General features: G+C 43.5%; 1 protein-coding gene across 6 annotated transcripts in view; it reads left to right on the top strand.

Annotated features, from left to right (window-relative positions):
* The window catches only part of BABAM2 (BRISC and BRCA1 A complex member 2), a 422,242-nt gene that overhangs the window by 302,389 nt on the left and 95,629 nt on the right, over positions 1 to 24,224 (top strand). For all 6 annotated transcript variants that reach the window (XM_059891476.1, XM_059891480.1, XM_059891478.1 and 3 more), the window contains one exon: positions 20,802 to 20,901. In XM_059891476.1, the coding sequence (XP_059747459.1) occupies positions 20,802 to 20,901 (100 nt within the window). The remainder of the gene's footprint in view (positions 1 to 20,801; positions 20,902 to 24,224) is intronic.

Raw genomic sequence — 24,224 nt, 5'->3', positions numbered from 1 at the left:
CCTACTGCGTGTATTGAGTCTGAAGCACAGTTGGTGTGTTTGGTGCTCAGGCAGCGAGCATGGCTGCAGCTTAGTAATTTGGGGATGTGATGTGAGTGAGCACAAGGGCTCCCCTGGTTCTGAAATGACCTTGACCCCATTCAGTGAGAAAATACTCAGAAGAGACAGTTGTGTGGAATTTGTCATCACTAATACTGGGAAGCAGTCTTGGTCTGACTGGGAAAGAGAGGTGCTGCTGGGAACCCAGCCCCCTTGCAAGGGGCTGGAAGCTCTGTGATGGACCACTGAGCCCTGTGTGTTCAGAACTTGCCAGGTGGCCCCGAAGCTGTGGATCCCTCCCTACCTTTCTCCTTGAAGACTATAAATATCCACATAGATTTCTATGGGATATTATTCTTGGAGAGCACTTAGGACTCCGGAGGATTAAATCACGTCCTAAGCTGAATTCTTACATTGAGCGTCCATTTGGCATCTGTGTGACTCTCGGTGACACTGATGCCACGCATGCAGTATTGACACATTCACTACTGCAGGGTCAGGATTCAATAGCTGTGGTTCAGCCACACAGCTTGTTAAGTAAGTCATTTTGACAGTCCCCTGTATGCTCTTAATATTGCTCTGTTAGTAAATTTTGAGTGTTTGATTTTAAAGATTTAAGAGAACAGTAGTAATAAAAATTCTGAAGCAACCAAGAAAGTGAGTTGCAAAGAAGTTACTAATAGGCCAACTTCAATTATATTTGACCAGTTAAATTGGCATCATCCTTATCTACCTTTTCCAGAACTGGTTTCCTTCCTGACACAACCTTTCTACTTCTGTTGCATCTTGTGCCACTGGGTTAAAGAAAGCAAACACATCTCCTTCTGGGGTTATTGTGTTCCCCCCAAACAGATTTCTCCAAGCTGCCTGGACCAGTGGGCTCTCCCAGGCTGCCTGCTGCTCCTCCTCAGGCCTGCCCGGCAGCCTTTGTCTGGGAGCGTGTAGACCTGTGTTTATTGTCGTGGCTGATTTGAATCATCTATTGCAGAGAGTCGGATAAAAATATAATTTAAACTGACGGAGGTATTTTTAAAGCAAAAGATGCAGGTAAATAAATTAAGATATTCAGAAACAGGCTCCAGTTTTGCACAGATGGGTGTTAACAGAACTGAACTCCTACTTCCTTCATTAGTAAGTAAACAGTTTATTTAGTAAGATAAAATGTGTTTTTAAATGACAGGAATCTACTCAATACTGGTTGTTTTTGTTAAAGTTCTGACTACGCCGATAGCCTCCTCGGTTCCTCACCTCTTCAAGTTCCCAAGAAAGGACTTTCCCAAGAGAAAAGACTTTCTTGTCATCTTTTCCCCAGTTTCCTCTCCCTAGTATCTCCAGAAAATGGGTCCTCCGGCTTCCCGGGTGCGTTTTGGAGTTCAGGGCCTGGCGGGCTGGGAGTCCCATAGAAGGGAGTAGTGTTCCCATCCAGCATCCGTGCCATGTTATAGTAGGATGATAGCACCCTGCATTCACGTTTGTAGGCATGTCCTGGGGCTGTAGCTGGCATCGAGGCCTGGCACCTCTGCGGCAGCAGCACAGTGTGGAACAGAAGTGGGTCTGCTGAGCAACAGCTGCCAGCGGTGTCCCCTTCCCTTCACTGCCTTGCATCAGTCACACACTGTCCCATTGGGCAGCCAGGGGTGTGTGGCAGAGAAGAGGGGCTGGGAGAAGGGCAGGAAGATCAGTGGGCAGCTGGAATGACATGGATGATTTGGCTCTTAAAGGGGTAATAAGGGCCAGACTGAACATTGCCAAAATTGGAAAACTGGCAGTTTCACCTGTTAGCTAAAAGGGTCTTTATCTCCTAAGGGTAAAGGACTCTTCCTTCTGTATGTTTGACATGTGATTTTTCTGCTGGTGCGAGGGTGGTTGAGAACCTATCCTATTCATTCACATCAGAACCAGCTACAGGATTTGCTTTTTCAAATCACACATTTTTCTAAGGTTCTAATATGCTACTCTACAACAGGGATGTGTGTGTTAGTATGTGTTAGTCATTTAGTCGTGTCCAACTCTTTACGACCCTATGGACTGTAGCCCCCCAGGCTCCTCTGTCCATGGGATTGATTTCCCAGGCAAGAATACTGGAGTGGGTTGCCATTTCCTTCTCCAGGAGATCTTCCCGACCCAGGGATTGAACCAGGCTCTTCTGAGTTACAGGCAGATTCTTTACCATCTGAGCCACCAGGGAAGCCCAGAACAGGGATTGGTAGAGATTTCTCCTCTCCCCAGAAGAATCTCTGGAGGGTATCACATCACTTGGGTATAGTGGGGAATAGGTAGAGAGTCACTGCATAGTGGCTTGTCTGTGGATGGCTCATGTCGAATATGCTAGAGATAATGTTCAAGAACGGACGAACTTCCAACATTAACCAGAATCGCATGCGACTATTGGCCAGCTGTTGTTAAACATCAGTGATGACCTGTATATCTTGAGGACAGGGAATAGTGACTTCCCAATGTTTGGAGATTGTGGCACCTTACTGTTGTCTCTAAATGGCTTGGATGTTGGGCATATGTTTTTAATTTTTTTTAAAAAAAAACACTTTAACTTTACACAAGCCCTTTTGTGATAAGTACAGGTATCATGAGAGCCAGACCTGAGAATTGCTGTTGCCTGTAAGCTGAATGTAGATTTTCAATGTCTGCATGCAAATTCAACCCAAACTTTACTCAGCTTGCTAAAATTTGGGGTGCTTCGTGCTCCAGCCAGTGGTACTTGGAGTGGCTGCCCCCCTTGCAATGGCAGAAGGATGCCTGAATAATGCTTGAGGCCTCTGCTGACAACCCTGAGCTCTCACAAAACTTTGAAGGTTTGGCCCACATACCATCAAGAAGCCAACATCCCGATCCTAAGTACAGGCCTAGCCTAAGGTTAACAGTAAGACCAACATTTTGTTGCTTCATTTTCCTATTAAGCTCCAGATCGCTGATTGAAGCAGAATTCCAATGTATTGACACACCACCACATTGTTAACACGACAGGGAGGATTTGATTATGGGAGATCAAGTCCAAAAACGGTAAACTGGCAAAAAAAAAAAAAAAGAGAGAGAAAAAGAAAAAAAGACTCTGGGGCCTTGCTTCTCAAGGCAGCTTTTGTGGTTGCATTCCTTTATTTGATGTGGTTCCCTTCTTCTCCTGTGCCAAACGGTGCAATATGGGAAAAATGATGAAGTTGCAAAAAGGGTGGGATGGCAGGGGGCAGGGGAGATAGGGAGTGAACCGTTTAGTAACAGGAGAAAGAAAACAGAGCTTAGGGATCAAAGACAGAAATACCTGTCTCTCCAAGCAGGAAGCAGAAAGAAACACAGGAGTCTTTTCCCTGTGCTCAGGGAAAGGCTGAGACGCTGTCAGCTGGCGCCTTTCAGGCCAACCCAGGCGGGCACAGTAGACGGGGTGGCCAGGAGCTGCCTGCAGGTGAGAAGAATCAGCTTGAGAAAGTCAAGGCTGAGCATGCTGTGCCTGCGTTACCAAGAACTGCGGGGTTAACCTGGGAGGGCCCCGGGGAAGAGGGGTGGGGACCAGAGGTTGCCTCCCATCAGCAGATTATGGGAATCAACACGTTTTAACACCAGCCACCCTCAGAGGCCAATCCTCGGACAGTATTGGAATCTAGATGAGGAAAAAGCTTCCATGCAGAATCAGAATTTTATTTATTTACAATTTTCAGGCTGGGCAGCCTTTCTGTTGTGTGGTTTGTGACTTCCCAAAGTGACATTTTCTGAGTTTTAAAATTATCTCTCTTTGCACTGTGAAAAGAGCATCTATGATTCATCTTAATATTTCTGAGGATCAGTCACCAACGAACAGCTAGTATTTCGGGTGGGAGGAAGGCTTTTGTAGGCAGCTTTTTCACCTAGCATAGAAGTAAAAGCACCAGAATATGCCTCAAGCGTCATTTGAGATCATATAAATAGTTCTCTCTTGCAGTTCTAATCCAATATCATTATGAGAACTCCCACAGTCCACGAGTTGCCTAATGTTCACCTCACCCTTGCCTGAAAAAGGCTAATGCTTGTGGTTTACCTGCTGATTGAATATAGTTTCTGAAAATGCTTGTGGTTTACCTGCTGATCGAATATAGTTTCTGAGAGGTTTGACCAAAGGATCTGCTTTTCATTTTGGCTGATCTAATCTAGGTCTTTTGGCCTGTATTTCTCCCTGGATATTTTCCTCAGCTTCAGCATCTGTAGAACTGTCAAGTGATCCTTTAATCCTAGTTCAAGAGTCAGCAAAAACTACAGCGGCCCTGGCCGTATCTGGCCTGCAGCCTGTTTTGTATGGCCTGGGAGCTCCAAATGATTTGTACATTTTTTAAATGATTAGAAAAACATGTAAAGAATAGTATTTTGTAACTTGTAAAAATTATGTGAAATTCACATTTCAGCATCCATAAATAAAATTTTATGGAAATGCCGCCACGCACACTTATTTACATATTTCGTCTGACTCTCTTCCTGCTACAGCATCAGACTTGAGTAGTTCCGACAGAAATCTTAGGGCTGCAAGGCCAGTGATATTTACTACCTGTCCCATTGCTGAGAAAGTTTGCCAATCCCTGTCCTCGACCCTTAAAACCTTTTTCACACTGACTGTTTCAGAAAAGATAGATACATTTATAGACTTCTCATGTCCATTTTAGAAATTAAACTCTCATCTTTCTTTATTCTTTCGACCTTAATGCCACAAATATTTATTGAGTGCATACAATGGATGTGGCCTTATTCTTATTTCTGGTGTCTTAGCAGTAAACAAAACAAATAATTCCCATTATGGAGAAGTTTACATTCTAGTGGAGGGTAATGGGAGAAAATGGTAAACAAATACAATATGGAAAAGTGTTTTATGGAGCTCTGTGCTGTAAACAAAGTAAAACAAAGAAGAGCGGTTACTGGAAGAGGAGGTGGATTGTTTTAAATAGGTTGTTGAGGAAGCTTTACTGAGAAGGCGGTGTTTGAGTAAGACCTGAAACAGGTGAGGAAGCCCCACACACAGCTGGGAAGAGAACTGCAAGGCAGAGGAGACAGTGGAAGAACTGAGCCAAGTGCACTGAGGTGGCATAACCCTTGCATATCTTTGGAGGCAAGACTCCAGACAAGAAGCTATTCTAGCTTGGACTGAGTCTAAGGAGCCGATCAGTTAGAGCTGGCTTGGGCTGAAATGGGAGAGCAGGAGCAGTAGGTTTTGCAGGCAGAGTTTGCTGATGAGCAGGTTAAGTTTGAGGTACATTTTATACACCCAAGTAGAGGTGATGAGTAGGCAGTTGGCTCTATGAGTCCTGAGTTCAGTGAAGGTCTAGCAAGGGTATAAATTTAGAACTTGTGGGTATAAAAGAGCTATGTTAAGCAGTGAAGCTGGCTGAAATTCAGGCTCAAACCCCAGACCCTTCCTTCTCTTCAGGACATCTCTCACTATAAAACTACACAGAACTTCTTTTTTAACCTTGAATTTTCTTTCCCATCCAGTTCACCATTGGCATGCCTCAGGATGGACATCAGAGCTTTTTTCCCCCTCTCTGGGTAGATGCCCTTTGATCAGTAGATCAGCTTTTCTCATTGGGGCAAAAAACTGCCTAGCGTGGTCCAGGCCCCACAGCTTGCTGTCCGTAGAGTTCTTAGCCTTTGATCACGTGCCTTACCTTGTTGCATAGAATCTGTTTCCTCCTTCCTTCCAGCTGCAGTCTTGATTTGACAACTCTTTGCTTTGCCTTTTGGTTACCTGCATGTAACTGGACTTCATTTTGCCCATGTACACACTTAGCTGTAATCACCTTTTTCTAGTTGTTTCCATAAATGCCTGCTCTCCCATTCTAGACTTTGAGTCCTTAAGAGCACATCTGTGTGTTGTTCTTTTCCTCTTGTCCATACTGCCTTTCAAATAGTCAGTGACCGCATGCCTTGGGGATGGAAGGCAAATTTGCTTTTGCCACACGCCTTCCCGTCCTCATCCCTGTTGTGCATCCTCAGGAGGTACAGGGCAGGGTGTGAGGACCACCTGCACCTGATCCACTGGGAACCAGGTCAGCCTAATCAGTCACCTTCTCTGTGGATGGGCCTTGGGTGTCTGAGTTATTAATAGGCTCCTTAGATCACTCTTATGCAATCATGAAAAGAGTGCAGAGGAAAGATTCCAAACCCACTTTGACTATTGCCAGCCTTAAACCCTGGACAAATTATGCATCTAAAGCCTCTGTCTTACCATCTCTACAGTGAGTTAACACTTGTTACAAAGCAAAGGAGAAAGGGAAAGATATAAGCATCTGAATGCAGAGTTCCAAAGAATAGCAAGGAGAGATAAGAAAGCCTTCCTCCATGATCAATGCAAAGAAATAGAGGAAAACAACAAAATGGGAAAAACTAGCAATCTCTTCAAGAAAATCAGAGATACCAAGGGAACATTTCACGCAAACATGGTCTCAATAAAGGACAGAAATGGTATGGACCTAACAGAAGCAGAAGATATTAAGAAGAGATGGCAAGAATACACAGAAGAACTGTACAAAAAAGATCTTCATGACCAAGATAGTCACGATGGTGTGATCACTCACCTAGAGCCAGACATCCTGGAATGTGAAGTCAAGTGGGCCTTAGAAAGCATCACTATGAACAAAGCTAGTGGAGGTGATGGAATTCCAGTGGAGCTATTTCAGATCCTGAAAGATGATGCTGTGAAAGTGCTGCACTCAATACGCCAGCAAATTTGGAAAACTCAGCAGTGGCCACAGGACTGGAAAAGGTCAGTTTTCATTCCAATCCCAAAGAAAGGCAATGCCAAAGAATGCTCAAACTACCACACAATCGCACTCATCTCACACGCTAGTAAAGTAATGCTCAAAATTCTCCAAGCCAGGCTTCAGCAGTACATGAACTATGAACTTCCAGATGTTCAAGCTGGTTTTAGAAAAGGCAGAGGAACCAGAGATCAAATTGCCAACATCCGCTGGATCATGGAAAAAGCAAGAGAGTTCCAGAAAAACATCTACTTCTGCTTTATTGACTATGCCAAAGCCTTTGACTGGATCACAGTAAAGTGTGGGAAATTCTGAAAGAGATGGGAATACCAGACCACCTGACCTGCCTCTTGAGAAACCTGTATGCAGGTCAGGAAGCAACAGCTAGAACTGGACATGGAACAACAGACTACTTCCAAATAGGAAAAGGAGTACATCAAGGCTATATACTGTCACCCTGCTTATTTAACTTCTATGCAGAGTACATCATGAGAAACACTGGGCTGGAAGAAGCACAAGCTGGAATCAAGATTTCCAGGAGAAATATCAATAACCTCAGATGTGCAGGTGACACCACCCTTACGCCAGAAAGTGAAGAGGAACTAAAGAGCCTCTTGATGAAAGTGAAAGAGGAGAGTGAAAAAGTTGGCTTAAAGCTCAACATTCAGAAAACGAAAATCATGGCATCTGGTCCCATCACTTTATGGGAAATAGATGGGGAAACTGTGGAAACAGTGTCAGACTTTGTTTTTGGGGCTCTAAAATCACTGCAGATGGTGATTGCAGCCATGAAATTAAAAGACGCTTACTCCTTGGAAGGAAAGTTATGACCAACCTAGATAGCCGAAGAATTGATGCTTTTGAATTGTGGTGTTGGAGAAGACTCTTGAGAGTCCCTTGGACTGCAAGGAGATCCAACCAGTCCATTCTAAAGGAGATCAGTCCTGGGTGTTCTTTGGAAGGAATGATGCTAAAACTGAAACTCCAGTACTTTGGCCACCTAATGTGAAGAGTTGACTCATTGGAAAAGACTCTGATGCTGGGAGGGGTTGGGGGCAGGAGGAGAAGGGAACGACAGAGGATGAGATGGCTGGATGGCATCATTGACTTGATGGACATGAGTTTGAGTGAACTACGGGAGTTGGTGATGAACAGGGAGGCCTGGCGTGCTGCGATTCATGGGGTCCCAAAGTGTTGGACACGACTGAGCGACTGAACTGAACTGAACTGAGATAGCATATTAAAAAGCAGAGACATTACTTTGGCAACAAAGGTCCATCTAGTCAAGGCTATGGTTTTTCCAGTGGTCATGTATGGATGTGAGAGTTGGACTGTGAAGAAAGCTGAGCTCCGAAGAATTGATGCTTTTGAACTGTGGTGTTGGAGAAGACTCTTGAGAGTCCCTTGGACTGCAAGGAGATCCAGCCAGTCCATCCTAAAGGAGATCAGTCCTGGTTGTTCTTTGGAAGGAATGATGCTAAAGCTGAAACTCCAATACTTTGGCCACCTGATGCAAAGAATTGACTCACTTTAAAAGACTCTGATGCTGAGAGGGATTGGGGGCAGGAGGAGAAGGGGACGACAGAGGATGAGATGGCTGGATGGCATCACCGACTTGATGGACATGAGTTTGGGTAAACTCTGGGAGTTGGTGATGGATAGGGAGACCTGGCGTGCTGCAATTCACGGGGTTGCAAAGAGTCGGACACGACTGAGCAACTGAACTGAACTGAACCTACCCTGTAGTGCTCAATCAGTTGAGTCCGACTCTTTCGCAATCCCATGAACTGTAGCCCACCAAGCTCCTCTCTTCATGGAATTTTCCAGGCATGAATACTGGAGCAGGTTGCCATTTGTGTAGTCCAGGGGATCTTCCTGACCCAGGGATTGAATCTGCATCTCTTATGTCTCCTACATTGGCAGGTGGGTTCTTTACCACTAATGCCACCTGGGAAGCCCCACCTATTATGTAAGCCTGTTGTAAAAACCCAAATGAGGAGCACTTTGGAAACAAATTATAAAGTGCTGTGTACTAGTACCCTGGCTAACTGCATCTCCTGGTATCCTTTCAATCTTGGTGTGTGAAAGCCAGGCTCCAGCTCCCTACAGCTTAGCTCTTGGAGTGCAGAGACCAGTGCTATATGTAGGAAGTCATTTATGCTGTTTATAGGCCTATAGCATGTGTGCTTAGTCGCTCAGTCATGTCTAACTCTTTGCACCCCTTTGGGCTGTAGCCCACCAGGCTCCTCCGACCCTGGGATTCTCCAGGCAAGAATACTGGAGTGGGTTGCCATTTCTTCCTCCAGGGGATCTTCCCAACCCAGGGATCCAACCTGGGTCTCCTGCATTGCAGGTGGATTCTTTACCATCTGAACGACCAGGGAGGCCCATTCATAGGCCTGAACCTTCAGTGAATACCAACAAACAGGAATCAAGTGGATACATTTCTCTACCCTGGTCAGACAGATGGTGTTTTTTTCTCTTTTGTCCATGATTAAAACCTGTGTACAATGAGGAGGAGGGAGTTATAAAAATGCTTGTGGGTTTAGTCTAGGGTAACTATTACATGCATTGATTTTTTTCCCAGCTTTATTGAAGTATAATTGACAAATTAAAATGTAAGATATTTACAGTGTACAATGTAATGATTTGATACACTTGATATGTATTGATTTTTCTCAGTAAGTATGTTTCAAAAGTAATTCATAGGAACAACAACCTCTACCTGTGTAGTAGCAGAGCCGTAAAGTCATTCATTGGAGTCTCAAAGTTGTAAATAACAAATTCACTCATTCCTAATGACTGGTGTTTGAGAAATTGTGATGGAATCATACTGCAGGTAACAGGCCAGGGATCAACATACAATAAGAGGGGGAAAAGCTTTTCCTTCCCTTCGCCTGTTCATGTCTTGCGTGGCCAGGCATCATTATAAGTAGTTCATACCAGATCTTAATAGAACATCTGCTAAGTTCATTGTTGTTTTCCAGGGCTTACTTTAAATGCTTTTCCACATGCTAACAAAATCCTGATGGTGGACATCTGTTAAGATTGTCCCTTAAAGGCTTTTCTGAGATGTTAACAAACTTAAACACATTTCTGAACAAAAACTTGGTTAGTGTTCATGTCATTAGACAGACTCTGTTTGCAATTAAAATATTCTCATCTTTTGTATTTCTTGAAGTATAAAGTTTCCTTGCTTGTATTTCCCCTCCTTTCTCCTGGAAAGTGCCCATCAAGTCCTCTGGCCCTCAGAGTTTCTAACGGTTCATTTGCCTAGGATGAAAACGTCCCTAACCGCTTCAACTTCAGGTACCTACATAAGTTTAATGAGTGTTCCTGGCACTGCCTCAGGGCTCAGTCAGCCCAGGCATCTGCCTGAAGACACCCAGGCCGGAAGGAGCCTGATGGGCCTGGCACACAGGGAACCGGATGTCAGGCCTACAGATCAGGATTCAGTAGTCACAGAAGTGATCAGTGAAGACCCAAGAGTGGTAGACTGAGGGCAGAGAGACCTAGATGCCAAAATGGCCACCTCTCCAGTATTCTTGCCTAGAAAATTCCATGGACAGAGGAGAGGAGCCTGGCGGGCTACAGTCCATGGGGTCCCAAGGAGTCAGACAAAACTGAAGCAACCTAGCACGCACACACTGCCTACCACCTGTGTGACTTCAAGGAGGGTTATGTGGCTTCTCTAAGCTTTAGCCTTCTTATCTGTAAAATGGGACAACACCTTTCTTGTAGATTGATGTGAAGAAGAAATGATATCATTCATGTAAAGCACTCAGTATTAGTGCCTAATATTACACATAAAACTTCATAAATGGAACGGTTATTCACCACACAATTCTGTGGAGAATTCATTTTACCAACTAAATCCTCCATATTACCTTTTAAATTCTCTTCTTTTATACTGCGAGTCAGCAAAGAATGTGTATGTGCTTTTTCGCTCAGTCCTGTCTGACTCTTTGTGACCTCATGGACTGTAGCCTGTCAGGCTTCTCTGTAAATGGGGATTCTCCAGGCAAGAATACTGGAGTGGGTTGCCATTCCCTCCTCCAGGGGATCCTCCCAACCCAGGGATCGAACCCAGATCTAGCAAAGACTACCTGCTTCAAATTTGATCATTATAGTATGCCTACACCTTTTAAAATTACTCTATTTAATAACTCCATAACCTTCTAGGTAATTTAACTCAGCATTTCAACTTCTTTAGACTTTGCTCCAAATAGGAACATTTTCTGAGTGTTTAATCCTACTCACCCCATCTCAGAACATTTCCATTTTTATATGTTCCTCTAAAAATGGGAAACAACAAATGGAATAATAAGATCTGATTTTATGCCTTGAGGTACGCTTAGTGGAACTTTTTGATCAGGTGCACAAATGGAACACAGCTAGGCCCACATCCATGTCTCAGTGACGTCTCATCCAGCGTGACTCCCGGATTTTCTCCTACTTGTAGCTTGTCATGCCGATCTTTTATTTTATTTTCCTGTTATACTATTTTATTCTCCTGTTATAGTCACTGAGATTTTCAGTATTTTGAATTACACTCTGATTTTGTTTAACTGAGGGGTGGAGAGGCTCTTAAGTAAGGGCTCAAAGCTGAATCTATAAAATGAGACAGTGGCTAACAACAGCGGTAGAAAATGCTTTTCTAAGAAAAAGAAAATCCAGTTAGGAAAACAACAACAACAAAACCCAGACTCTTCGCTTAGTGTGGTTGTACTTTTGGAAACTACATATGATTTTTCTTTATCCTACCCAGGTAATAGCTTGTGACATGATATCTTAAGAAAAAGTGGGATAACAAGGTGATGAATTTCATGGATGAAGGTTTTCTGAGGATAATTTCAGCCACTTCTACTGCTGTTTCAGTATATAGGTAGGGATTAGTAGAGATTAGAGCTTTAGAAATTCCACACCATCCTTCTTATGAAAAAATTTCTAAAGAAGGGCACAGGCTTTGGAACCAGAGAGACTCGGATTCAAACCCTGCAACTTACTTGCTGCATAATCTCGGACAAGATACTTAGACTCTTAGAATCTCAGTTTCCTGATCTGTAAGTTGGGCTAATTAGATCTGCCTGGCAGAATTCTTGGGCGGTTTCAAGCTAATGAAACATTTAGTAGAATGCCTGGCAAAAGTGGATACTCAGTAAATAACAGTGACTTTTGTTTTATTGTAATGGTTTTCCTGGCACGCTACCAGGAAACATACTCTCTCATTATAGAGTGCCCTAGATTCTTGAGGTCCCTGGCATTTCTCTACCTTGAAAGGAGTTAAAAGTGGTGCCCGAGTCTTATATTCAGAATGGAAAACTCAAGTCCAGAAACAGATTTAGGCATATAGTTCATGTTTATTGGATTGAATTGAAGGCTCACCTTTCTCTAGGATTTCTCCTAACTTTGGGGCCAGTGGCGGATGGTGTCCTTCTATCATCCTTGAAGTTCTCCATTTTCAGGCTTCACCCTCACACTCCCCTGAACCCTGCTGTGGAGGAGGCAACCAGGTCAACTTCCTGTCCCTCGGAACCCAGTTCAAAGGCAAAAACGAAACATCAAGACCGCTTCACACATCTCTGACCATGACTTGATGTAACCTTTGACATGAAACACTCGCACAAGAGGCATTCTAGAATAACATCTCTCTTGGAGTGTGTGGTGCTATTTTCATATTCAGTTCAGTTCACTTCAGTTGCTCAGTCATGTTCGACTCCTTGCGACCCCATGAATTGCAGCACGCCAGGCCTCCCTATCCATCACCAACTCCCGGAGTTCACCCAAACGTTTGCATGTCCATTGAGTCGGTGATGCCATCCAGCCATCTCATCCTCTGTCGTCCCCTTCTCCTCCTGCCCCCAATCCCTCCCAGCATCAGAGTCTTTTCCAATGAGTCAACTCTTCTCATGAGGTGGCCAAAGTACTGGAGTTTCAGCTTTAGCATCATTCCTTCCAAAGAACACCCAGGACTGATCTCCTTTAGAATGGACTGGTTGCAGTCGAAGGGACTCTCAAGAGTCTTCTCCAACACCACAGTTCAAAAGCATCAATTCTTCGGAGCTCAGCTTTCTTCACAGTCCAACTGTCACATCCATACATGACCACTGGAAAAACCATAGCCTTGACTAGACGGACCTTTGTTGGCAAAGTAATGTCTCTGCTTTTTAATATGCTATCTAGGTTGGTCATTGGAGAAGGCAGTGGCACCCCACTCCAGTACTCTTGCCTGGAAAATCCCATGGATGGAGGAGCCTGGTGGGCTGCAGTCCATGGGGTTGCTGAGAGTCGGACACGACTGAGCAACTTCACTTTCACTTTTTCACTTTCATGCATTGGAGAAGGAAATGGCAACCCACTCTAGTGTTCTTGCCTGGAGAATCCCAGGGACAGGGGAGCCTGGTGGGCTGCTGTCTATAGGGTCGCACAGAGTTGGACACGACTGAAGTGACTTAGCAGCAGCAGCAGGTTGGTCATAACTTTCCTTCCAAGGAGTAAGCATCTTTTAATTTCATGGCTGCAGTCACCATCTGCAGTAATTTTGGAGCCCCCCAAAATAAAGTCTGACACTGTTTCCACTGTTTCCCCATCTATTTCCCATGAAGTGATGGGACCAGATGCAATGATCTTAGTTTTCTGAATGTTGAGCTTTAAACCAACTTTTTCACTCTCCTCTTTGACTTTCATCAAGAGGCTTTTTAGTTCCTTTTCACTTTCTGCCATCAGATCAGATCAGATCAGTCGCTCAGTCATGTCCGACTCTTTGCGACCCCACGAATCACAGCACGCCAGGCCTCCCTGTCCATCACCGACTCCCGGAGTTCACTGAGACCGACGTCCATCGAGTCAGTGATGCCATCCAGCCATCTCATCCTTCTCCTCTTGCCCCTAATCCCTCCCAGCATCAGAGTCTTTTCCAATGAGTCAACTCTTCGCATGAGGTGCCGAAAGTACTGGAGTTTCAGCTTTAGCATCATTCCTTCCAAAGAAATCCCAGGGCTGATCTCCTTCAGAATGGACTGGTTGGATCTCCTTGCAGTCGAAGGGACTCTCAAGAGTCTTCTCCAACACCACACTTCAAAAGCATCAATTCTTCGGCACTCAGCCTTCTTCAGAGTCCAACTTTCACATCCATACATGAGCACAGGAAAAACCATAGCCTTGACTAGATGAACGTTTACGTTGGCAAAGTGATGTCTCTGCTTTTGAATATGCTATCTAGGTTGGTCATAACTTTCCTTCCAAGGAGTAAGCGTCTTTTAATTTCATGGCTGCAGTCACCATCTGTAGTGATTTTGGAGCCCAGAAAAATAAAGTCTGACACTGTTTCCACTGTTTCCCCATCTATTTCCCATGAAGTGATGGGACTGGATGCCATGATCTTCGTTTTCTGAATGTTGAGCTTTAAGCCAACTTTTTCACTCTCCACTTTCACTTTCATCAAGAGGCTTTTTAGTTCCTCTTCACTTTCTGCCATAAGGGTGGTGTCATCTGCATATCTGAGGTTATTGATATTTCTCCCGGCAATCTTGATTCCAGCTTGTGCTTCTTCCAGCCCAGCGTTTCTCATAATGTACTCTGCATATAAGTTACATAAGCAAGGTGACAATATACAACCTTGACATACTCCTTTTCCTATTTGGAACCAGTCTGTTGTTCCATGTCCAGTTCTAACTGTTGCTTCCTGACCTGCATACAGGTTTCTCAAGAGTCAGATCAGGTGGTCTGGTATTCCCATCTTTCAGAATTTTCCACAGTTTATTGTGATCCACACAGTCAAAGGCTTTGGCATAGTCAATAAAGCAGAAGTAGATGCTTTTCTGGAACTCTCTTGCTTTTTCCATGATCCAGCGGATGTTGGCAATTTGATCTCTGGTCCCTCTGCCTTTTCTAAAACCAGCTTGAACATCAGGAAGTTCATGCCATAAGGGTGGTGTCATCTGCATATCTGAGGTTATTGATATTCTCCCAGCCAATCTTGATTCCAGCTTATGCTTCCTCCAGCCCAGCATTTCTCATGATGTACTCTGCATATAAGTTACATAAGCAAGGTGACAATATACAGCCTTGACGTACTCCTTTTCCTATTTGGAACCACTCTATTGTTCCATATCCAGTTCTAACTGTTGCTTCCTGACCTGCATACAGGTTTCTCAAGAGGCAGATCAGGTGGTCTGGTATTCCCATCTTTCAGAATTTTCCACAGTTTATTGTGATCCACACAGTCCAAGGCTTTGGCATAGTCAATAAAGCAGAAGTAGATGTTTTTCTGGAACTCTCTTGCTTTTTTGATGATCCACCAGATGTTGGCAATTTGATCTCTGGTTCCTCTGCCTTTTCTAAAACCAGCTTGAACATCTGTAAGTTCACAGTTCACGTATTGCTGAAGCCTGGCTTGGAGAATTTTGAGCATTACTTTACTAGTGTGTGAGGTGAGTGTGATTGTGCAGTAGTTTGAGCATTCTTTATCATTGCCTTTCTTTGGGATTGGAATGAAAACTGAACTTTTCCAGTCCTCTGGCCACTGCTGAGTTTTTCAAATTTGCTGGCATATTGAGTGCAGCACTTTCACAGCATCATCTTTCAGGATCTGAAATAGCTCAACTGGAATTCCATCACCTCTACTAGCTTTGTTCATAGTGATGCTTTCTAAGGCCCACTTGACTTCACATTCCAGGATGTCTGGCTCTAGGTGAGTGATCACACCGTCGTGATTATCTTGGTCATGAAGATCTTTTTTGTACACTTCTTCTGTGTATTCTTGTCACCTCTTCATAGCTGTGAAAAGAAGAGAAGTGAAAAGCAAAAGAGAAAAGGAAAGATATAAGCATCTGAATGCAGTGTTCCAAAGAATAGCAAGGAGAGATAAGAAAGCCTTCCTCAGCTATCAATGCAGAGAAATAGAGGAAAACAACAGAATGGGAAAGACTAGAGGTCTCTTCAAGAAAATTAGAGATCCCAAGGGAACATTTCATTTTCATATTAGTGTAACTCTAATTGTTACTTTAACCCTTGAGAGAGGTGGGTCTTTTTGGAGTAGTAGTATCCCCACTGTACTCAGGGGAAAGTGGAGAAGGACCAAAGAGAGCAGACTTGGTAGAAGCAAGAACTGCAGTTGAAAATCAGTGGCCCTTCTGGTTTTCTCTGGTGCTAAGTCAACGTTTTCTTCATTTTTATTTGGCCTATAGGTAAGGCCCCACAGGAACAGAGGGGAGTTACTATTTCATAATGGGTTAAAAACCCATTGTCCCAAGTCAAGCTTGCAGACAGGTTGATTGCCTGCCTTTTTCCACACCAGAATGCCCCAAAATATTTCCTTATGCTATTGATTGTAGCCAAGTCAAGTCTTCAATATTAGAGACGCTTTGAATATTTGCAGACCGAGCAAGGTCCACAGAGGCTCAGTTAGCTGTATTTGCATGGAAACAATAATATTAGTACATAGACAGTTCTTATATTTGACTTTTAGAACCCAAGGAGGACAGACTTGGAATTGTTTTTCTGGCTACCTTTGGGTCTGTTTACCTCCACAAAAGGTGGAAAGGTTTCTCCAGCTCTGGCCTTGTCCTTGTCATTTCTGTCCATGGACTCAGTTTCAGTTCTATGAATTATCAGCTAGTTTCATGTTTCATTGCATCCCATAAGGAGATAGAAGGTACTTTCTCATCAAAGCAGCCCTTTTCACCCTCTCCTCTTAAGTTCAGCCTGAGACCCTGGCACACCAATTTAGTTTCTCCATCTTTTAACCCACCTTTCTCCCTGAACTGCTCCAGAGATCAGAAGAGTCAACAGCCCCAGTGGTCCCTTTGATCTCCCCATCACCCTGTCCCTAGCCCCTACTCAGCCACAGAGTGGGTTAGCGAGGCGCGGCTTCTCTCCAGCCAGCCCTGCATTCCTGAGAAGAGCTGAGTGAAGCTGGGCATGCCTGCAGAGAGGGAGTTTTCTCTTGTACATGCTCAGCATAGTATTTTTTGATTCATGAATATTAAAGGATTTGAGATCACAAGGCCTTACCTCCTCCATCTTGCACCCTTTGAAAACATAATAGCTCTTTTATTTCATGGCACTTGACTTTGTTTATTCAGCACAATCAGGGCAGCATTCAGGCTATAGCAAGCCTGTTAAATATTTACCCATGAGGCGGATATTTATACATGAATCAGCAGCACTTATCAGCATGCAATGCTGGAAGTCAGGTTCAGAACTCTCATGGGCTGAAAAACTACTGAGTTAAATAAAGAGTGCAGCGAGTTTCCTTTAAGAAATCAACTCTGATTTAAAACTATCCTTTGTAGTATCTGAAGTGCTTCACACATTGAGGCTTCCTTCCCCTGCATAGCTAAGTCGTTCACAATTGAACATGACAGAGTGGTTGGTCCATCACATCCGAGATGCAGTGAATCTGGTTGTTTGACCATCTGGGTGTGAACAAAATCAGGAGGAATGCTTGCCCTGCTGCCATGTGGAAAGTTGCAAAGGGAGATGAGCTGTGCAGCACTGTGCTTCTGTGGTGGTCTGAGTGCTCCTGCTGCTGCTACTGCTAAGTTGCTTCAGTTGTGTCCGACTCTGTGCGACCCCATAGACGGCAGCCCATCAGGCTCCCCTGTCCCTGGAATTCTCCAGGCAAGAACACTGGAGTGGGTTGCCATTTCCTTCTCCAGTGCATGAAAGTGAAAAGTGAAAGTGAAGTCGCTCAGTTGTGTCCGACTCTTTGCGACCCCATGGACTGCAGCCCACCAGGCTCCTCCATCCATGGGATTTTCCAGGCAAGAGTACTGGAGTGAGGTGCCATCGCCTTCTCCGCTGAGTGCTTCTAGAAGCCCTTTAACCTCATTGAAATCCTGACCCCGCTCACTGGTAGTCACCCCCAGTGTGTCTTTCCATCCTTGCAGCCCTTTCAAGATTATACTCCACCCCAACTTGGGTGGCATAGTGGTAAAGAACCCACCTGCCAATGCAGAAGATGTAAGAGACATGGGTTTGATCCTTAGGTCGGAAGGATCCACTAGAGGAGGGCATGGCAACCCACTCCAGTATTCTTGCCTAGGAAATCCCATAGACAGAGTAGCCTGGCAGGCTACAGTTCATGGGGTGGCAAAGAGTCAGACATGACTGAAATGACCTAGCACACACCCCCTCCCCAGGGAGGTGCATAATTCAGCAGTCACAGCAGCCTGGACACTAGCAACAGGCTTCCCTGAATTCAGATCCCAGCTGTACTATTTCCCTGTTGTGTGACTGCAGGGAAGTTTCTTCTGCTCTCTGAGCCTCAATTTCTTCACTTGTAATATCACAGTGATGATTTCCACCTCATTGAGTTGTAGAGAGGGTTCAATTAGATAATGGGAAAGCACCTAGCAACCAGAGTTAGTTCTTGATAATCACAGAAGCAGGGTGCAGAGAGATGGCCCTGGCAGTTGAGCAGCCGGCCTTTGGGTTTCTCCAAACCTCTGCTTCTTTCTATTGTTATAGGTAATTTTGTTAAATGGCTGTATCTCAGAAGCAGAGAGAGAGATTCAAGTTGATTTTTCACACACTGTTTTTACTCATTGTATTCAATGTAGTGAATGATTTAAAACTTACTCTGTAGTATTTTATACAGATCAAAGTCCAGTGCTGTCAATTCCAGGGAACTATCCAAATCATTTGGTTGGGGGGAGGGGGTGTCGGTTTATTATGCTAAAGATTGTTTCTCTAAGTAACCTATGAGAAGCCTGAATCTTAGTATTCTGTTATGCAGATATTTCACCAAAAACCACAGGCTATAGATACTGGATTTATTGTTCTCGTAATTTAAAATTTTCTTCTTAATCAGTTTTCCATCCTAATGGAACCATTAGACCCTTGGAGTGAGATGCGCACCCTCTGTGTACTTCTGCGTACGTAAGAGGAAACAGAAAGCCTTCCTCTAGTTCACAGAAAGTCACAGGAATTTTCCTAGCTTTCTTCAGAGTTGAGGCTAAATCTCGTCTAGTGTCTCTTCAGAGAGTAGCAAATGGAAATGACGTTCTTGCTAATTCTGTGCAGTTACAGGGTGTATGTGATTCATGAATGTCATACTTAGTCAAACGCTGTCTCAGAATCTTCTCAGTTGTCAGAGTAGTGCGTTTTACTTATCTTCTGAGGAGGCTAAGTCAACAGTGAATGTTTCCACTCTGTGTTGAGTTACTTGCATCACCTGAAATTTTGTTTCTTGGGATTTTTCATTCCCATAAATAAACATAATATTCATTTTTACCTAAAAAAATTAACTTCAGAAATCTGTAGTCAACAGAGTGACAGGCTGGTCCTGGAGTCCTTTAGCTAGTTACAGATATTATTCCACAAACTGTGAGTGTGTGTGCGCTCAGTCACTTCAGTGACCCCATGGATGTTAGCCCACCAGACTCCTCTATCCTTGGAATTTTCCAGGCAAGAATTCTGGAGTGGGTTGCCATTTCCTCCTCCAGGGTTCTTCCTGACCCAGGTATCGAACGCGCATCTCCTGCACTGCAGACAGATTCTTTGCCACTGAGCCACCAGGGAAGACCACAAACTCTAGACTGAGTCTCTCTGCTCTAAACTATTTGAGAATGATTTTCCAGACTGTTATTGTCAAATATTTTGTTTTCATTTACAATCTCATTACTGTGGGGACTTGGATAATGAATAATCACAGCATTAAGGGATTGAGGAGTGTTTTTATATCCTGTTTGTCTTAAAGAAATGGTTTACGGGGGTCATAGAAATATACACATTAAAATAAAATTCAAGTAAGAAAAACAAATTAGGACCAAAGAAGAGTAGGACAAAAGATGAAATCAAGATTAAGAATGATATACAAAATGCATGCTATAAGGTTCTGAACAATTTTCTTAATAATTCTATGCCAGTTAATTTAAACTGAAAAGAGAATCTCCAGGAAAGTTCTGGAAACTGTTTCTAGATCAGCAGTGTGTCTCAGTGCTTGGATTGATGATTTTTTACTGTCCCTTCTTGTTTAGATGAATCGAATGTCAGCATTGACTGATTAGTTGCTCACTTTCTACCCATATTGGCCCACAGACTCCAGACCAGTATTTCAGAAAATGCTTAACTGCTTAACACCATTTAAAAATTGAGAGCTTAAATCATCTGGATTTCTGGCTTCAGTTGAAAAATTAGGATCTGATGAGACCAGGCGTGTGTTCCTTACATATTAGAAACCAGCCGAGGCTGAGCAATGGGAGCCCTTCCCACTGTGTGCAAAATCCCCAGACCCTACCTGGTTCTCTGTACTCATTTACAAAACCTGCCTGGGTTGCCTAACCACCGGGGTGACTGCATCCCCTTCTCTCAACCACCTACTTCACATGGCTCAGTGGTAAAGAATCCACCTGTAATGCAGGAGACGTGAGTTCGATCCCTTGGTTGGGAAGATCCTCTGGAGAAGGAAATGGCAACCCACTCCAGTATTCTTGCCTGGAAAACCCCATGGACAGAGGAGCCTGGCAGGCTATGGTCCCTGGGGCTGCAAAAGAGTCGGACACGACTGAGCGACTTTCACTCACTTCACTCACAAGAATAAGAAAACTAAAGTCCAAAGAGGCTGCTCAAGGCTGCCAAGCCGTGAGCTTCACAACTAGTCCCTTTGGTTCTCTATAACACCGGCACATCAGTTCAACATTTAATGAATGACGTATCTTTGCTTGGCTCAATTATGAATTGGGCATAATTAAGAGTATAAAAGTCTGTGTTTCAGTAACAGGTACAACCCATTCGTGTTGGTAAGACATTTACCTATGCCAATCAAAATATGCTTATCTGTACTTTTGTGATAGGATCATGAGTTGTCATTAATTGTTAGTTGTTTGTTATGTGAAACGTGAACATGCTGCTGTAACAAAATGGATTAAAATATAGAAATGGAATCATAAAGTGAAGCACCTAATTTCACCCTCATTGATTCAGGCAGTTGGTGGCCAGACTTGGACAAGAGAAACCAAGTGTGTTGGGAATGTCATGTAAGTTGCTTGAGCCCTAAGAGAAGTATCCACTGTACTCTTGTCCTTTCAGTGCACTTGGCGGCTCCTCGGCTCTTCACATCCCAGCTTTTCCAGGAGGAGGCTGTCTCATTGATTATGTTCCCCAAGTGTGCCACCTGCTCACCAACAAGGTAAAAGCAAGTCCCCTGCCTCCCCAGCCTTGTAAGGCTCCTTCCTCCACTGTCATTTCCCCAGCATCGTGGTGCAGACGCCATCCTCTCCACCCGGTCTTAGTTTCAGCCTCCATCTAACATGGCCTTTCCTGCTCTGAATAGATTTCATCAGTTTCACTCCCACTTTGTTTGCCCTCCTTCCTTTTCTAAGGATTCTGACCTCCCTGTTCCAGTCTTACCTTCATCTTCTTTAAAATTGGAGGACAATTGCTTTGCAATGTGTTGTTTTCTACCATACAAAAACTTGAATCAGCCATAAGTATATGTATGCGCCCTCCCTCAAGAGCCTCCCTCCCACCTCCCCCACTCACTCACTCCTCTGGGTTGTCATAGGCACTGGGTTAAGCTACCTGTGTTATACAGCACTTTCCCACTAGCTATCTGTTTTACATGTAGTAATGCATATCTTTCAATGCTGCTCTCTCAATTTGTCCCCCTTCTCCTCTCACTGTCTCCACAAGTCTGTTTTCTATGTCTGTGTCTCTATTCCTGCCCTGCAAAAAGGTGCATCAGTACCATTTTTCTTGATTTCATATATATGCATTAATATGTGATACTTGTTTTTCTGACTTACTGTACTGTAAGTTTACAAACAGGCTCTAGGTTCTTCTACTTTACTAGAACTGACTCAAATTGGTTCCTTTTAATGGCTGAGTAATATTCCATTGTATATGTATACCACAACTTCTTTATCCATTCACCTGTTGATGGACATCTAGGTTGCTTCCATATCTTGGCTATTGTAAATAGTGCTGCAGTGAACATTGGGGTACATGTGTCTTTTTCAATTATGGTTTTCTCAGGGTATCTGCCCGTTAGTGGGAATGCTGGATCATATGGTAATTTTATTCCTAGTTTTTAAAGGAATCTCCATATTGTTCTCTGTGGTGTCAGTGTCAATTTACATTCCCACCAACAGTGCAAAAAGGGTTCTCTTTTCTCCACACCCTCTCCAGCATTTCTTATTTGTGGATTTTTTTGATGTTGGCCATTCTAACTGGTGTGAGGTGATACCTTATTGTAGTTTTGATTTACATTTCTCCAACAATGAGTGGGAGAAGGCAATGGCATCCCACTCCAGTACTCTTGCCTGGAAAATCCCATGGATGGAGGAGCCTGGTAGGCTCCAGTCCATGGGGTCGCTAAGAGTCGGGCATGACTGAGCGACTTCACTTTCACTTTTCACTTTCATGCATTGGAGAAGGAAATGGCAACCCACTCCAGTATTCTTGCCTGGAGAATCCCAGGGACAGAGGAGCCTAGTGGGCTACCCTCTATGGGGTTGCACAGAGTCAGACACGACTGAGGCGACTTAGCAGCAGCAGCAGCAGCAACAATGAGTGATGCTGAGCATTTTTTAATGTGTTCATTGGCCATCTGTATGTCTTCTCTGGAGAACTGTCTTCTTAGGTTCTTCATCTTTTAAATATATATCTTCTTATTCTTGAATTTCCATTATGCCCTAAGTTTTTTCTTCTTCTTATGGTTTAAAAAAATTTCAACTCTTTCATTTCCCAATTATTATGTTCGTGTGTGTGTGTGCCACTAGTTAATATCACAGTGATCTTGTCAAGCGGCTCTCATCTCTTTCTGCTTTTCTGTACAGCACATTTTAATAGTTGGTTCCTGATTCTTCCTGTCATGCCCAGGAACAGTTTGCCAGAGTCCTGCTTGTTGGGACAGGGTTTCCAGGTCAGATTGGCTTATAGCCAGATTATACGGAGAAGGCAATGGCAACCCACTCCAGTACTCTTCCCTGGAAAATCCCATGGACAGGGGAGCCTGGTGGGCTGCAGTCCATGGGGTCACAAAGAGTCAGACACTTACTGAGCGACTTCACTTTGACTTTTCACTTTCATGCGTTGGAGAAGGAAATGGCAACCCATTCCAGTGGTCTTGCCTGGAGAATCCCAGGGATTCTGGAGCCTGGGACGGATTATACGGAGAAGGCAATGGCAACCCACTCCAGTACTCTTCCCTGGAAAATCCCATGGACAGAGGAGCCTGGTGGGCTGCCATCTATGGGGTCGCACAGAGTCGGACATGACTGAAGCGACTTAGCAGCAGCAGCAGCAGCATCCAGATTATAGCCAGATTATCTAAAGCTTTCCCTTAGCTGCGTTAATGAGCCTTTACACTGGCAAGTAACTGAGCTTACACTATTGGTTCTAATCAGGTATTTCTGCAAGTATAGAATATACTTGTTAATGTCCAGCCAACTTATTTAGCTAAAAACTGGAGCTATTAGTCCACAGACAATACTTTCTTTCTTCTCCCACATGGACTTAGTTTGCTTAATTCGCCAAATCCTATTTTCTTTGCTTCTGTTGACTTGTTCACAATGGCTTGGAAAATAAATCTTTTGTTTGTCTCTTTCATTCAAAAGATAGCTCATCTCTATATAGAAAATGCTTTAAAAATATAATATTTCAAAGTCTTCAGTATTATTTTTTAAATGTCAAAGGAACTAAAATCTGGCAACTCTGCAGTCTGTGGGCTTGGCACAGATTCTAGGGCGTTTAACTCTCACGGAGTGGTTGCTGTTCATTGGACCAGATTCCCCCAGCCCCTGCCCTCCCACAAAACTGATCAGAGGACAGCATTCTTACTTACAGTGTAGGTTTTACACTGCCTTCAAATCTGTGTCCCAGTATTATAGAGAAAAATGCAAATTTGGTCTTCCAGAACTGAGAAGAAAAGCCTTTTTAAAGCTCTCCAATTGAGATTAATTTCTAGTCATACATTCTCCTCAAAAAAAATTATAATACCATTTTCCCAGAAATACAAGAATCAGTCAGTTTTTCTTATCTGGTTCCCTTTCATTAATTTCACTTGTCTTTCAAAATTGATGTTCTTCTGCTTGCTACAAACGAGGACAGTATGGGCTGCTTTTAGAAACAATCTCTTCAAATGAATTTCCATAATTGCATTGGAATCTATCTTTATAGCCAGTTTTGTTGTGGGTTTCTGTTAAAATGGTTTTCTGTTTTTAAAATCAAGTATACAGAACTGTTTTCATCCCCTTTTTAAACAAAGCCACTTAAGCAAACTTATCATCTGTTTTTCTTTCCCCAAAATAACATTTCTGATCCTACGTTGAGCCTGCAAAGCAAGCACTGTTTTTATAAATTGACATAAAACCCCTATTATATAAATAGAACTGTTTTACTTTTAAAGGGTACAAATGGCTATCAGTACCAATTGTGTCAAGGTTATTTCAAGCACTTTATCTTGAGCTTTTGTTATCCATGGAGACTCAGTGTGGCTACAGCCAATATAAA

This window comes from Bos taurus, chromosome 11 (assembly GCF_002263795.3).
Source record: "Bos taurus isolate L1 Dominette 01449 registration number 42190680 breed Hereford chromosome 11, ARS-UCD2.0, whole genome shotgun sequence".
NCBI lineage: Eukaryota > Metazoa > Chordata > Mammalia > Artiodactyla > Bovidae > Bos > Bos taurus.
This window is presented reverse-complemented; position numbering and strand designations above follow the sequence as displayed.